Raw genomic sequence first — 14353 nt, 5'->3', positions numbered from 1 at the left:
TCATGAGTTCCTGAACTGCTCCAACCTACAAGAAGTAGTTGACAGTAGGTATAAACGGCACCAATATAGTCAGAAAGTAAATTTCCATAACCAAAACTTAACCACCTACTTGGTGAATTATCCACATCATCCACTTCCCTGATATTCAACAAGTCTTTTACCCATTCCACTGTTTACACACCATTTAAGTAGTGTAATATTCCAATACCGAAGTTCATGTCAACATTTTGGTTTTCTTTTTTTTTTAATCATTCTCCAAACTGCTACACTTATGAAAAGTGAGAAATTAAACACACCAGCACATGTCTATTGTCTAGCATGATAACCAATATATAGCTGAAATATAATAAGTGGTAGGTATCTCATCATTATAGAAAAGGTAAATCAATGACACACTCAGAATGTATCCTTTTATAAAAACCAAGGAAAAATAATATTTTAGAGTTGGAAAAGCCCACAGAGCTTACTCAGTCCAAACACATCCCTTTTACTTCCCCCGGCCAGAGTCTTTTCTGCTGCATTGCTAAATACTGCTCCTACCAGTTACTGGAATACATCTGACTCCTATTTTTAAGCTAAAAGACTAGTTCTATTTCACGGATTAAGTAAAAAAAAAAAAAAATGACCTGGCCGAGTTGCTCAAATTTGTGTCCAGTTTGTAAATAAGCACTTGAAGTAGGTAAGAAAGAAAGAAAAGAGAGAAAAAGAGGGAAAAATCGCTTTTGCCTATAACTACTAAGCTAAAGCAATTCTAGAAAATGTGATTCTGGGCCAACACAATGTTTTTTGCTAAATTCAAGTGGTGGCTCTGTTTACATGAAGTCAGTTATTAGAGGTACAGAGGAAATAAGTTTCAGAAGACTGAGTAATAATTTACCACTTAGAGGAGGGGAAGCTTAATCAGGATTCTAACTCTTCTTGACTTGCGATAACCGCTTTGATATTATACTGTTGCCCGTGTCTAGACTACATTGATGAAAGGCATGAGTACTAACCATAGTGATAATATTGGTCCCACCTCCTTGGATGTGTAACTCCAAGGCAGCACAACAGAAACGACAGATACATACACGAGCAGATGAGCACTGGACTAGTTGAAACATGTAATGCATGGTCTGTGCCCCCTATGGTGAAGAAGGTAGCTCCCCACTTCCCTGTACTACTTCTGGGCATAAGTAGGAAAAGTTATAAAACAAGCATCTCCAATTAGACAATCTGGAGCTCTGTCAACATTTTGCAAAATTTATCCTACCAAAGGGCTTCCCAGGTGGGGTGGCTCAGCGGCAAAGAATCTGCCTGCCAATGCGGGAGACACAGGAGATAACGGTTTCAATCCCTGGGTTGGGAAGATCCCCTGGAGTAGGAACTGACAACCCACTCCAGTGTTCTTGCCTGGAAAATTCCATAGACAGAGAAGCCTGGCGGGGTACAGTCCATGGGGTCTCGAAGAGCCAGGCACGACTGGGCACCACATACACACATCCCACTATTAATAAGAGCAACCAAATCCCAATGGCCTGACCTCTGTTTTTCCATAAAAGTCAGTACAAAACAGCTGCTTATATTATAGGAACAAGGAAAGAACCCAAATGAAGAAAAACACTTCGTAAAATAGAAGAATATTTCTTCAACACAAAGGAAGCTTTCATTATTCAGCAGCTCATATCAATGGAGTACTTCGGGTAGAAGGTATGGATGACACGAAGTCTACAATGAACCTTCGTTTGTTTTTTTTTCCACGGTTCTATGTAAATGAACTTTGTTTTTAAACATTCCAAATGTTATAAATGCTTATCAAAATAAATAGACTCATGGAATCATCTGACCCTAATCTTCCCCAATACTACCCTGGGAGGAAAGGGAAGAAGACTACAAAACCTATCTGCAAAAATTAAAGGCATCATGCAGACTAAATTTATATACAGAAACATTAAGAGAAAGTAAATCTCTCCACTGTCTAGGCCACTATTAATGTATTAATATTTTAGGAAATTGTTCATGTATATTTTGGTCTTAAAAGTCAATACATATACATAGTTATTTTCCCATCAATACTAGGCCAAATGCTAACTAATGATTTCTGCTGGAAAGGAACAAAGAAAAACATTCATATTTGGCAAAATTAAATATATTAACATTTATTTGCTCTGAGAATATCAATCTTCTAACATGGGTCATAACTAATTAAATTCAACTGATCACCCTTATAATCACTTATGAATATTATTTCAAACAAATGGACCTCAGAATTAAGCTCAGTATAAGCCATAATTTTCTTTCATAAAAAATGATGCATTGATTTTAACCAAAAAAGCTAACTGTTAACTACTGACATACCAACTAAATTACACCCAGGTGCTAGACTCTTTGGGCCTTGATCACTACAAACTTAACACACTTAAGTTAAAAGGATTAGGTTTTACTTCTTAAAACAGTGTTCTGCATCCTTCAAGGAGCTGGAATCTTACCATGGAGGTGGTGGGGGTGGAAAATATCAGGGAATACCTACCATTCAGAAGCAATTTTTCCTAATGATTTAATCTCTAAGGAAAACCTTAAATTAATCCATAAAATGAATTTGATTTTACCCAAAAGTGGCTATAGAGAACCTCTTCGTTTTAAACAGCATCTACCATGGTTACCACCACTTAATTAAGTCCTAGATCATGTCTCCAAAAGCAGTTATAGCTGAACATTTGTCTGCTAATATAAGTGAATAATTACTCAGTGTTTTAAAAGTAAACATTTACCACCATTTATTACTAGTTATCTCTGCACCAGCACACTTGTGACTCATTGTGTCTACATGCAAGATCACTTCACATTTCTAGGCTCCTGATTAAAAGTAAAATGATGGGTAAACAAAGATGAAGAATCTCAAGAGTCCTTGCCAACTCTAAAAGACACAAGCTCATTGAAGGCAGGGACCTCCACTTTCTGCTATTTACATCTCCCCCAGTCCTTTCACTGTATCCTGCACATACAAAGTCTGTTGGTTAAGCACATTACCATGCCCACAAATTATATTCTTCCGCAAAACCCCAAAACCAGACAGGAAAACAAAATAAAGCAAATCAATTTGACAAAATTAAAAACTCATGTATGACAAAAAGATACCATACATTAGGCTACCAAGAAACAGAAACAAAAATGGGACAAGATGTTTTCCACACAAATAACAAAGAATTAACATCCCACAGATAAGGCAGATCTTTTTTTTTTTTTAAGATGGAGGATAGAAAAAGAAATCAATATAGGCAATTTCCCTCTGTTTCCAAAGGAGGGAATGTAAATGGTCAGTAAGCATACAGAAAATGCTTAACCCCATCAGGAAACAGAGAAATGCAATTGAAAACAAGAAGACACTACTGCAACTAATAACAAAAATGAGAAATTTTAAAATATTCAATGTTGGCAAAAATGTAGAGAAAATGGTACTCATTCCCTGACAGAATATAAACTGTCACAACTACTTTGCGGAGCAATCTGACAATGTCTATTGCAAATGGAAACACACACAGCTGGTATCCTAGACCTATATCCAAAATCTTGCTCATCTGCACAAGGTAACAAGTACAAAGATATTCACTGCCCAGAAGAGAAAATGACCCATATATTGCTTAATAGAACAGAAAAGTTAATATAGAATATACTCCTAAACAAAATACTAAGCAGAAAAAATTAAAGCGAATGAATTGGGTCTCTAAAGCAAAATGGGGAAAGTTTCAAGATGTACTGAGGCCAAGAAGGGTGGGGGGAGCAAGGCACAAAATGATTTACTTATTGAATAGTTTTTGCACAATCTTATGAATATACTAAAAACACTAAATTTTCCATTTTAAAAAGGTGAATTTTATGGTATATGAATTATATCTCAATTGAAAAAATGATTCACCCAGTATGATATACTTCATGAAGATTTTAAGACACAATATACTATCACCTGTAGCGGTATAAATGTGCAAAGGTACATAAATAGATGGGGAAGAGATTGAAGACTTGGAAGAAAAGATTGGGAGTCATTTAAAAACTTGAGCCGTTCCAACTAATAAAATAAAATTAAAAAAAAATAAAAAATAAAAACTTGAGCCGTACCTATAATACTTCATTCCCTCAAATCAACAAGGAATCAAATAAGAAAAATGAGCTGAAAAGGACCTACTATATAGCACAGAGAACTCTACTCACTATTATGTAAAGACCTAAGTGGGAAAAGAATTCAATAAAGAAGAGGTATAGGTATATGTAAAACTGAATCACTTTGCTATATACCTGAAACTATCACAACATTGTTAATCAACTATACTCCAATATAAAATAAGAAGTTAAAAAAAAATATGATAAAATGTAAATATATGTTCATTCTCAGTAAAAGGATGTGACTGTTTATTATATTATTCTTTCCTTTGTATTTTCCTACACCTCCCTTTTTTGAAAATACAAAAAGGGCTCAAAACAAGCATTATCATAAACAGCAAATGGTAAATATGTATACACAAAAATATGTGGCATTACTAATCAAATAAATGCAAATAAAAATGAGGTATCAGTTCATGTAGCAGATTGGCAAAGATTAAAAAAAACCTTTTAATCCCCAGTACTGGCAGCCATGTGGGGAAATGGGCAGTCTCCCAACTCCTAAGGAAGTATAAACTGGTACAATCTTTTTGAAGGGAAGTTTGGTAATGAATGTTAAAATGTAAAATCTATGTACATGAGGAAATTATTGGAAAAACCATAAAAATGAATGTCAAGGGTGTTCATCAGAGCATTATTCATAACAAATTAGAAATGAGAACAATATACAATTTCAAATAAATAAGTCTATATTTAATGTGATACCATCAGATTCAGCTTTAAAATGATATCCCACCACATACCATGAGGGCAGGAATGCTCATTCGTGTTTTATCCCCAACTTCTAGAAATACTCTAGACACACGATAAGAGCTCCAAAAACCACTTGCTGAATAAATTATAATTTAAAGTTAACCTTTGTGTGTATACAAATATAAACATATTATAAAAAGATGCCTACCAAAATATTAATTACGGTTATCTACGAAGAATTTTCAGGTAACTCCTTTCTTGATATTTCTATGGTATGATTTTTCTACAGTGAACATACATGTATAAATTAGAAAATATAATTTTAATTTGTATATAAAAAATTAATATATGCATTCTTCATAAAGGCTAAACTGTAAAATTGTGCAATGTAATGTCTCAGTTTCTATGATAACATAACAAAAACATGTCAATTACCTGTAATATCATCTATGGGAAATTATTTACCCAAAAACTCTTTTCAGACAAACCATATTCCCAAAAGCGAATACAGCACTACAAAATGAGAACCACAAAATATAAGAGAAAACAAGATTAATGGATTAAAATACCTGTTATGAGGAAGAGAATGAAGTAAAGAGATTCTGGCCACACACACAAAATGTTTTAAAAGAATATAAATTTGTATCACTGAGACAAGAGAATCTTTCCTACATATTAGCAGCTTCATTGAGGAGTGAAAACACAAAAGCCGAAGGGAAAAAAACTACAGAATTCTGTATTATTTCCATTGGGACAGTGTGAAACCCTGTTTTAGAGATCAAAAATATCCTGAAATCTGGCCAATAAAGATTAAAGTCCAGTAAGTTCAGTAATATATTGAGTCCTTGCTTAATTACATAACTGCTAAATTGTGTTTGACATTTCCCCTGTTCCCAAGTATCTAAACTTTTCCAAGTTCTCTTTTGAAGACTTAAGTCACTAAGAGATTTTTTTAAAAAGACACCAAAAAAGTTCCACATCTTAGAACTGTAAAAGCTGTGTTAAGTAGTGGGTATCATTGTATTAAATGATCAGGAAAAGACCTAAAGAGTTCAGGTTGGTCCATGGAAGGCCATTAGAAGGAAACTTCAAAGAGCCAAGAGAAGGAACAAAAAAAATCTTTAAAGAAAAATTATAAAACTGACTGATCTCCCAGCTCTGTCTACCTCCCAAAGGTACTTCTACAGAGGGTTACCCAAAATAATAAAAGGCTTCTGCATCATAAAATGGACAGCAAGGTAGCCAGTAAAACCAAGTTTGGATTTTCCTTTTCAGGAAAAAAAAATATGTTAGATAATTGTTACACTGGAATTTAACCATGCAAATACCTTGGAACATTTACCCTTTCTCTTTCCATTAAATAAGTATTTTTATTAGCAACAATCATAGTGGTTATAAAGAAAATCACCTTCCACATCTTAAAGAAGCTGTTTATCTGTGTCAGGTAGTATTGTGATTATTTCATACCAGAGGTTCACCGAGTATAAGTCTGCGGATCACAGGACGCCGATAACCTTTTCCAGAAACTGGCAAAATTAAAACTATTTTTATAACAACTCTAGGACGTTATTTGCCATTTCACCCTTGTTCTCTCATAAGTGTACAGCAGAGTTTTCCAAAGTCTACATGATGAGTGGTAACACAACAGACCAAATACCGGAGACATAAGCAGATCCGGCTGTCTTCTATTAAGCAAAACATTACAAACACAAATAAAATGATGCTACTCTTCTCAGTTTTCTTTTTGTTTTAGAAGATAAGTTTTCATTAAAATAGTATCTATACACTCACTTAATGGGCTGATGATTGTTATTCTTAAATTAGTAAGTAATTTATTTAAACTATTTCTGGTTAATTTCAAATACAGGCAATATTAATACATACAATTTACATAAAAATTCCTAAATCTAATTCCTCCTCAACACTGGTCAACAACATCTACCCAAGAAAGTTCAAGAGCACTTTTAGAGAACTACACGTTAATCCATGTCCAAAAGGCAGTAGCATATACTGGGCCTTTACTTTCGTTGTTCTGTCTTAAAAAGTAATGAGCGCTCATTTGAAGGCTTTAAATGTAAAGAATTAACACTTTAAAAAAATCAAACACTACAAAAAAACCTTTCATCACCACCAATACCATAGCATCCACTTAAGAAAACTATCAGTAAGAGTTTGATGTTCATTCATCCAGAATTTATTTTATCCACATATATACATATACTTTTTATCTGTATAAGCACATTTTTTAAATGGGATTACATTGATTACCTTATTTCACCTAACATCTCTTGAAGATCTTCCAGCATCTTCAAATAGATTTACCCTCTTTTTCAAATAGATCACCAAGATCTAACTGTACCCCACTGAGGTCCTTTCTATGGATTGCTTCCAAATGTTTGCTATCAAAATACAGTAAAAAAAAAAATGCTGTAACTCTGTGGAGTCGTGAAGCCATATCTCTTGGGAAATTCCTAGAAGTAAAATTGCTGGGTCGATGTGCATAAACATTTAAAATCTTAATAGATTTTGCCAAATGTCCTCCAAAATGTCTGTGCCCAATTTACATTCTTACTAACAGCACATGAGATTTCCTCTAGCAATTCAGCTTTTTAAGTGCGCTTTGGTAAATTATACTTTATGTTGCTTCAAAATGTCAAGCTGTAAAACTGTTCTCACTGGTCATCTTAATTCCATACAGAATTCTACACAAATCTTGTAACACTCACTGACTGTATCAGTATCGTCATCCACCTTTTTTTTTCTTCTATAAACGTTTTAAATATCTCAGGAGACAAAATACACCAGGTGCACACAATATTTTCAACTAGTAAGCCCTTAAATTTTAGATACCCTGATAAAAAGTTATTCAAACTATTTCGGAAGACTAACACAAATCAGAACTACACAGTAAAACTGGGCTCAAACACTTAAAGGAAAGTTACAAGTATAGATTTATTGCGCTTTATCTGCCCACTCAAAGGACTAAGGCTGCAAATAATAAGCTATCAAATCATACCAGTGGCCAAATTAGCTTACATAAAATAATAAGCAACAGATTTCATATCGTAAATGTCAGTGGAACAGATTGCAATAGTAAGGATGGCAGTAATTGAAAAGAAAGTTCACTCAAATTCACATCATACTGAAAATGAAAACATTAATATTTTAAATGAAATGTTTTGAATGTGACTATTCATTTCAGTCATATCAGACTATTATAAATCTGTGATAGTAATAAATAAGATAGAGTCTTTTTTTGCAAGCAGATAGTTTTAAAATGCATTATAGTTTGACATGCCTATTCTGTAATGGCTAATGGATATTCCAGGCTGCACTATTTCATCAAAATCTCCTTTCTAGAATTTTATGCTAGTAGTTTTAAATTGAAACTGTCTTTAGGACAGAGTAAAACCTTATCAATTCAAGTCCAATTAGTTCAGTTTTGAAATGGCATATGTAATTCTCAATGGGCAACAAGTTGAATTTACTGTAATCTTTTTCCCCTACAAGTTCTCATAATATTACTGTGGAATAAAGGAAATCAACATGAAAATCAATTTGCTTTTCCAAACCAAAGATTTATGAAACTAAGAACTCATCCATCTTAATGGCTTGAGCAGTTCATCCTCAGATCTAAGGCCACTTCTGTTTATCAACTATCATACATTTTAAAAGTGACTTAAACTGGTATTATTAATAGCCATTTACAGTTTACAGTATGCATTTCTTGTAACTCAAATTTCTCACAAAGCCATTTTTGCAGTTTCTCTCATTTTCAATCCTCTTGGTTATAGATCTATAATATAAAAAATAGAACACTTTAAAAGGTACAGAAGTAGACTTAGAAATGCCTGGCATTCTTATTCTGGATTTATTCTTATCATTTCAAAAGACCTCATAAGCCAAAAAATAAGTCCCCAGGATTAAGCGGCATGTTTGGTGTTACTTGAATTTACAACTACCTATTCCCAATGAACAGAGGAACCTTCTCTTGCAATCTGAATCACGTGTAATTACGGTAAGACAAGGTCTCTCCTGGGCTATGTAAGCTGGCATTTTTCCCAGGACTTGTCACATCATGGGAAGCACACATACAAATAAAAATCCAAAAATAAACATTTTGAAACAATGGCTTATAGACTACATCAAGAAACTCCACAATTGAGAATAAAATTGAAGAACCCTACCAACAAGCAGACATCTCTCACTAGAGGCGTCTGAGAAGACCTTGGTGTCATCAAACCACTTACCACACCTAGCAACGAAACTCCCAGGTGTGGGCTGTGCAGGCAGCGCTCTCCTGTCCCCTCAGGCTGGACAGAAAATCATTAAGGATGGGAAATAAAGGGAGACATCACCACACACACCCACTGAAGCAGAGAAACAGTGGTGCAATGTGGAGAGGCTGATCACCTCTAATTTCATAATGCCAATTTGTGGATTGTTAAAGAGCCTAAACAAAGTTATCTTAAGAGCTACATCTTCGGCCAACTGGCTTAGTTTTCCTAATACAATAAATATTGCTTTTTTGTTGTTGTTGTTAAGGGTGTTTCACCTGGAAGTGAACAGACAGCCAAGTAGTCCTAATAGCCTGTACCAAGCAAGGGTCTTAGAAGGTGGTTTCTTTTGTTTAAACTCCTCTGCTGTGGCTCTATGGACAGATGGAAAATGAAAAACAAGATTCCCAAGAAGCATCAGACCCAACCTCACAGAGGGACAAAAATTTGACAATACTCATCTTCATCACAGTTCAGAGGAAAAATTAAGTATACTATCTCTGGCTATCTTCTGATACAAAGTGCTAACAAAATCTAAATGTTATTTCCAACAGGCCATGCATATCCCTACCCCTCTGTGAGAAGCGGGGCTCATTTATTAACCAACCAGCAAAGCCCATCAAATTCAACTGTTCGAGTTTTCAAGAGCAGCTATAAAACAAACCATTATAGGCAAAACATACAAAACTAAGACCCATTACAGGAGCTCTGGAAACAAAAATAAGCGTCAACACAAACCTCTACCACCTCTAAGGCACATAACATTTCTCCTTTCTTTATTCAAACCTTGAATGTTCAATAATTTCCACCGTAGCTCTAAGCAGAATGGATTTATTATGATGTTAAGCTAAGAAACTGCAGGAGTTCTAGATGCCAATAAAGATTACAGATCAAATGGAAGATAACTGCTAACCATTGTGTCCACTTAGATAAATAAACCTGATCACAAACAAAGCACCTTATTGTATTTGTACTGTTACCTCCACTAATCCAACTAAAACAACAGCAAGTAGCTTTCCAGAGGCTGAAGGGACTAGAAATGGGGATTTCTCAAACCCTCTTTAAATGTCTTGTAAAATAACACTCCGTTCCTCTTTTTTCCAAAACTGTCCTTTATGGAAAATGTTTTGAGACCTCAGAGGCTGAGCAGAATTATGCAAACCAGACACCCAGGCTGCTAAAAACCAAGGTGAGGGAAGACTGAAGGAGAAGGCAAGACAACGCCATGCCTCTGAAACTTAGCTTCGACCTCTGGCAGGGACCCTCTCCCCTGCAGATCACATCGGGCAAACACTTATGAACGTGGCTCAAAATTGAATGAGCAATCAAGTGCCATCGTGGGGCTAAGGCGCCCCGCTCCCCCCACTCCCAACTGAACATAAAATCCTGACGGTGGGAGGTCGGGGTGGATAACCCACAAAAAAGAAAAGTCTCTGCCAACTGGCACCTAACGCCTCACACAAGGAGGACGGCAGAGAGGATCCTAAAGATAGGCGACTTCTCAAGACGGAACAATAACTACATCCCATGCATCCTCTGCTAACAACACAGGTAAATCTCAATTTCTCTAGGTTTTTAAAAAAAAAAAAAAGCGCAAGCTGTTTGTTCCCTCCAGCCCCACTCCCCACGCCTCCAAACGCAGCAACTAATTGCAGTTTCCCCGCAGAACCCGCGGCTAACCCCAGAGGACCGGTGAGAGCTGGCTTGGGATGAACAAACGCTCGACACCTGACGGTCCTTTCTCTGCGGTGACTTTCAAGGAGCCGAAGTGGCGCGCGCGCGGGCGGGAGCGGGGACCTGGCCAGCGCGGCGCCGCGCACCCCGGTCCCGACTACGCCGGCGAGCGCGACGCGGGGGGCGGGGAGAGGGCAGGGGGAGCGCCCGGACCAAGCGATTGTTTCCACCGCCGGCAAGACATTTTTTATCAAGCTCCTTTTGTATTCGAGCCCTACCTCTTTTTGGCCTAGGAAAGCTTTCGTGCAAGTGGAAGACCACTTTCTCCACAAAGTGCTGTATGTTACTGTGCTCCGGCCCGCGCACGAACACCATCCAGTCGTGGGTGAAGCCCTCCACGGTGGGTTTTTTCCTCACCTGGGCGCGGTGCCCCAGCTCCAGCTTCACCTGCACGGCACACTGCGGGCAGGGGGGAGGAGAGACAGCCGTGAACAACAGGAAGGCGACCGTTCGACACTGAACATTGCGCCTGACATTTTTTTTTTCCTCCTTCTTGAAACGCACATAAAAGGAAACAGCAGTGCCCTCTGCATCCACGTTTCACGCGCGTGGGCGCGCACACCCCACACCCCCAAATGCAGCCGACCCGGCCTGCCCGGCCCCCGGAGCCCCCCGGCCCGCATCCATACAGCCCGGCATTGTAACGGAATGTTACCCCCGATCGGGAAGGGGGTCCGGTGGTCGGGGCGGGGGGCGGCGGGGGGAGGGTTAAGAGGAGCGAGCACACTCAGCCACTACAAGCACGACAACGAATGCATCGGAAACAAATTAGAGACAATTAGGAGGCGATGCCGGGGCTGCTGCCCGGCGTGGGAGGGCAGTAGCTGGGACACCCGAAGGGGGTTCTCGCGAGCCCCCACCCCGAAAGTGCCGCGGCGACAGACACACGCCGAGGAAGTCTTTGTGTACGTGTGTGTGTGCGTGCGTGTGGAGCGCTGTGCCAGGCGGAATGGAAACTACAAGCAGCCTCTGCCGATGGGCACAAACTCCCGTGTTCTTACCACGGGGTTTGTGCACAACAAAAATGAGACGTCGTCACACACACACGCACACACGCCCGCAGGAAAACACGCTGAGGCGTCCATAACTTAATGCACCCCGCACCCCCCAGCGAAAAGCCCCACGCGATCGGCGAGGCCAGCCTAAGAAAGCCCCCGCAACACACTTCCAAGAGCCAAAGTGGCCCCAAAGTACCTCCCACCTCCCCCCAAAAATGAAATTCAGAAAGGCAGGGCGGCGGGCGGACAGCCGCGGAGCCCCGGCTGCGCACAGCCCGGCGCGGGGGCAAAGTTGCGTGCGGCCCCGCGGCTGTCAGCCCGCTCACTCCGGCTCACACTCGCGCGCCGCGGAGAACGCACCATCGTAGCGGCCGGCGAGGCTGCTCGCCGCGTCCCCCGACTGTGCCCGCGGCTCCCGGCGGCGGCGGCGGCTGAAATATGGCTGAGTTATTATTCGCCTCCTTCCACCGTACGTGTGTGTGTGTGTGAGTGAGTGCGCGCGTGTGAGCGAGTGCGCTTCTTGCGATTGCAAAGAGGCGAGGAGGGAGGGAGGCGCGGGGGGTGGAGGGGTGAGTGTGTGTTAGTGTGTGAGTGTGTGTGTGTGTGTGCGCGCGCGCCGGGGAGGGGGGTGGGAGGGAGGGGAACGGAGGCTGAGGGAGAGGCAGCAGCTCCCTGCAAGCCGTACCAACCTTTCTCTAATTGGAACCGCTGAGCGCTGGCGCTGTCTGGGCTGCGGTGGCGGCGCAGGGCGAGGGAGGAAAGGCGCGGGGGGGGGGGGGGGTCTTTTATTATTATTTTTGCAGGTACTTACCGAGCTAGCCATGCCTGGGGGCCCGGAGGTTTGCTGGGGTGTTGTGTGGTACCCCCCCTCCCCCGCCCCCTCAGCTGTAATTCATGAAGAGGCTGCTATGAATGAGAGCGCGCCCAGGAGCGGAGGGTAGATGGCGGACATTCTCTGCCTTTTTCCCCCCGCGATCGCTTGCTCGCTCGCTCGCTCGCTTATTAAACTCAGCCCCAAAAGCAAAAGCAGCAGCAGCAGCAGCAGCTCCAGGGCCAGAGGATGAGATTCCGGAGCATGCGCCGTGGCGCCTGACACCCGGGCTCCGAGCCTCACGGGGCGGAGGGAGGGCGCGCGGGCGGGGCGGAGCGCGCGGGGAGGCCGAGCGGGCGAGCCAGGGGGAGCTCGAAAGAGCCAATCAGCGGCCACCTCCCGAAACCCGGGCTGCCAGCGCCGCCACACTGGAACGCCTCGCTTAAAGTAACAGGTTCCCGCTGGGGGGTGGGGAGGGGGGCGGGGAGGGGGCGCTGGAGTGGGGAGAGCGGCCAGCTGGGGAGCCATCCCAGTCTCTGTGTAAACTCCTCTCGCCCTACAATAAAAAACGGATTAAAACTGCTGGAATGTAGCCACTGCCTAGAGCCCCCAGCCGCCGGAGAAAGGGTGTTAAATTAAGTCTTTGGCGTTAGTTAGCACGCTCCGGGAAGGGAGGGGGCTTTCTTTTACTTTCCACCACGTCTTTTTTACGGTTTTGTGCTGAAAAGGCAAGAACTCACACCCAAACAAACTTATTTAAAGACAGAGCGAGAGAAATGCCACCCTTTCAAACAGCATCTAAAAGCAATCGCTCAGTTTTATAACCGGCAATGATTCCCTGGCCCCCTTTCCCATCCACTCACCCCGCCCTTCTGCTACCGCTACCGCAAATTTTAAAATGAAATGAACAAGAGCAAGAAACAAGAAGGCTGTTTCCTTCCCAGGGAACGCCTCCCGCGTCGGTAATCCACAACTGGGAGGCACCACAACGCGGTGCCCAGGTGAATGCGAGGTAGCTGGCAGTGCTGGGTGCAGTCCTTCCGGGACCAGGCTGGGAGTTGTATTTTAGGGGAGGTTCCCACTCCTGACAGCCTGCTGGGTTGCATCAGGACGTGAAAAATTGTCCTCTAAGGACGCGGGGGGCAACTGGGAGTCTTAAAATAGCAGATAAAGTTAATACTGACTGTAATGTGCATAAATTGGATTATAATCTTTAGGCGTATTGGTGACAGCCAACGTAATCCATCTCTGGGTATTAATCCTGTTAGGCTCCCGGGTGATAACCAGTCGCAGGAGTGTTCCCAGAGTCGCGCTCCTACAAAGGTTTCCACTCGGGTTTCTCTTGGTCTCGGTGGTCGAGGTAGAACAGCGCAGACACGCGTGGGACGGGGTAGGAGGACTGACTAGCTTCCTTTAGCAACACAGACAACCTTTACAAAGGAAACGGATAAGATCTAGACGATTGATTTGAAAGTGAAAGATGGGTGTAACTTCGGTTCGTTGCAGAAGGATCCTTGCATCTTCCTAGCCTTCATTCCTTTTTTTGCTCCCTTTATCTTCTGTCTTTTCTCCCCTTCTTCCTACCTCCCAACTTCTTTCTGAATCTTTCCCCTGGTTTCATTCTCTTCTCCCTGTCTTCCCTCTTTTATGTTTTTGTCTCAACTATATTGCTTTGTTCTTTTCATTTTTCTCTTTCTTAAAAC

The 14353-nt window shown here is 41.2% G+C and overlaps 1 protein-coding gene across 3 annotated transcripts in view; it reads right to left on the bottom strand.

Moving 5' to 3' along the window:
- The window catches only part of MLLT3 (MLLT3 super elongation complex subunit), a 285614-nt gene extending 272766 nt beyond the window's left edge, over positions 1-12848 (bottom strand). The window contains exons 1-2 of one of the 3 annotated variants that reach the window (XM_065908251.1): positions 12651-12848; positions 11060-11240 (exon numbers count right to left, since the gene is read on the bottom strand). In XM_065908251.1, coding sequence (XP_065764323.1) covers positions 11060-11240; positions 12651-12662 — 193 coding nt within the window. In that variant the 5' untranslated portion in view covers positions 12663-12848. Of the gene's footprint in view, positions 1-11059; positions 11241-11842; positions 11959-12199; positions 12343-12650 lie in introns of those variants that run through there. The other 2 variants (XM_065908252.1, XM_065908250.1) reach the window with 2 other exon arrangements.
- Positions 12849-14353: the final 1505 nt, after the last annotated feature.

This window comes from Muntiacus reevesi, chromosome 17 (assembly GCF_963930625.1).
Source record: "Muntiacus reevesi chromosome 17, mMunRee1.1, whole genome shotgun sequence".
In the NCBI taxonomy this organism is placed as follows: Eukaryota; Metazoa; Chordata; class Mammalia; order Artiodactyla; family Cervidae; genus Muntiacus; species Muntiacus reevesi.
Note: the sequence above shows the minus strand (reverse complement) of the source record. Positions and strands in the feature narration are given on the sequence as shown.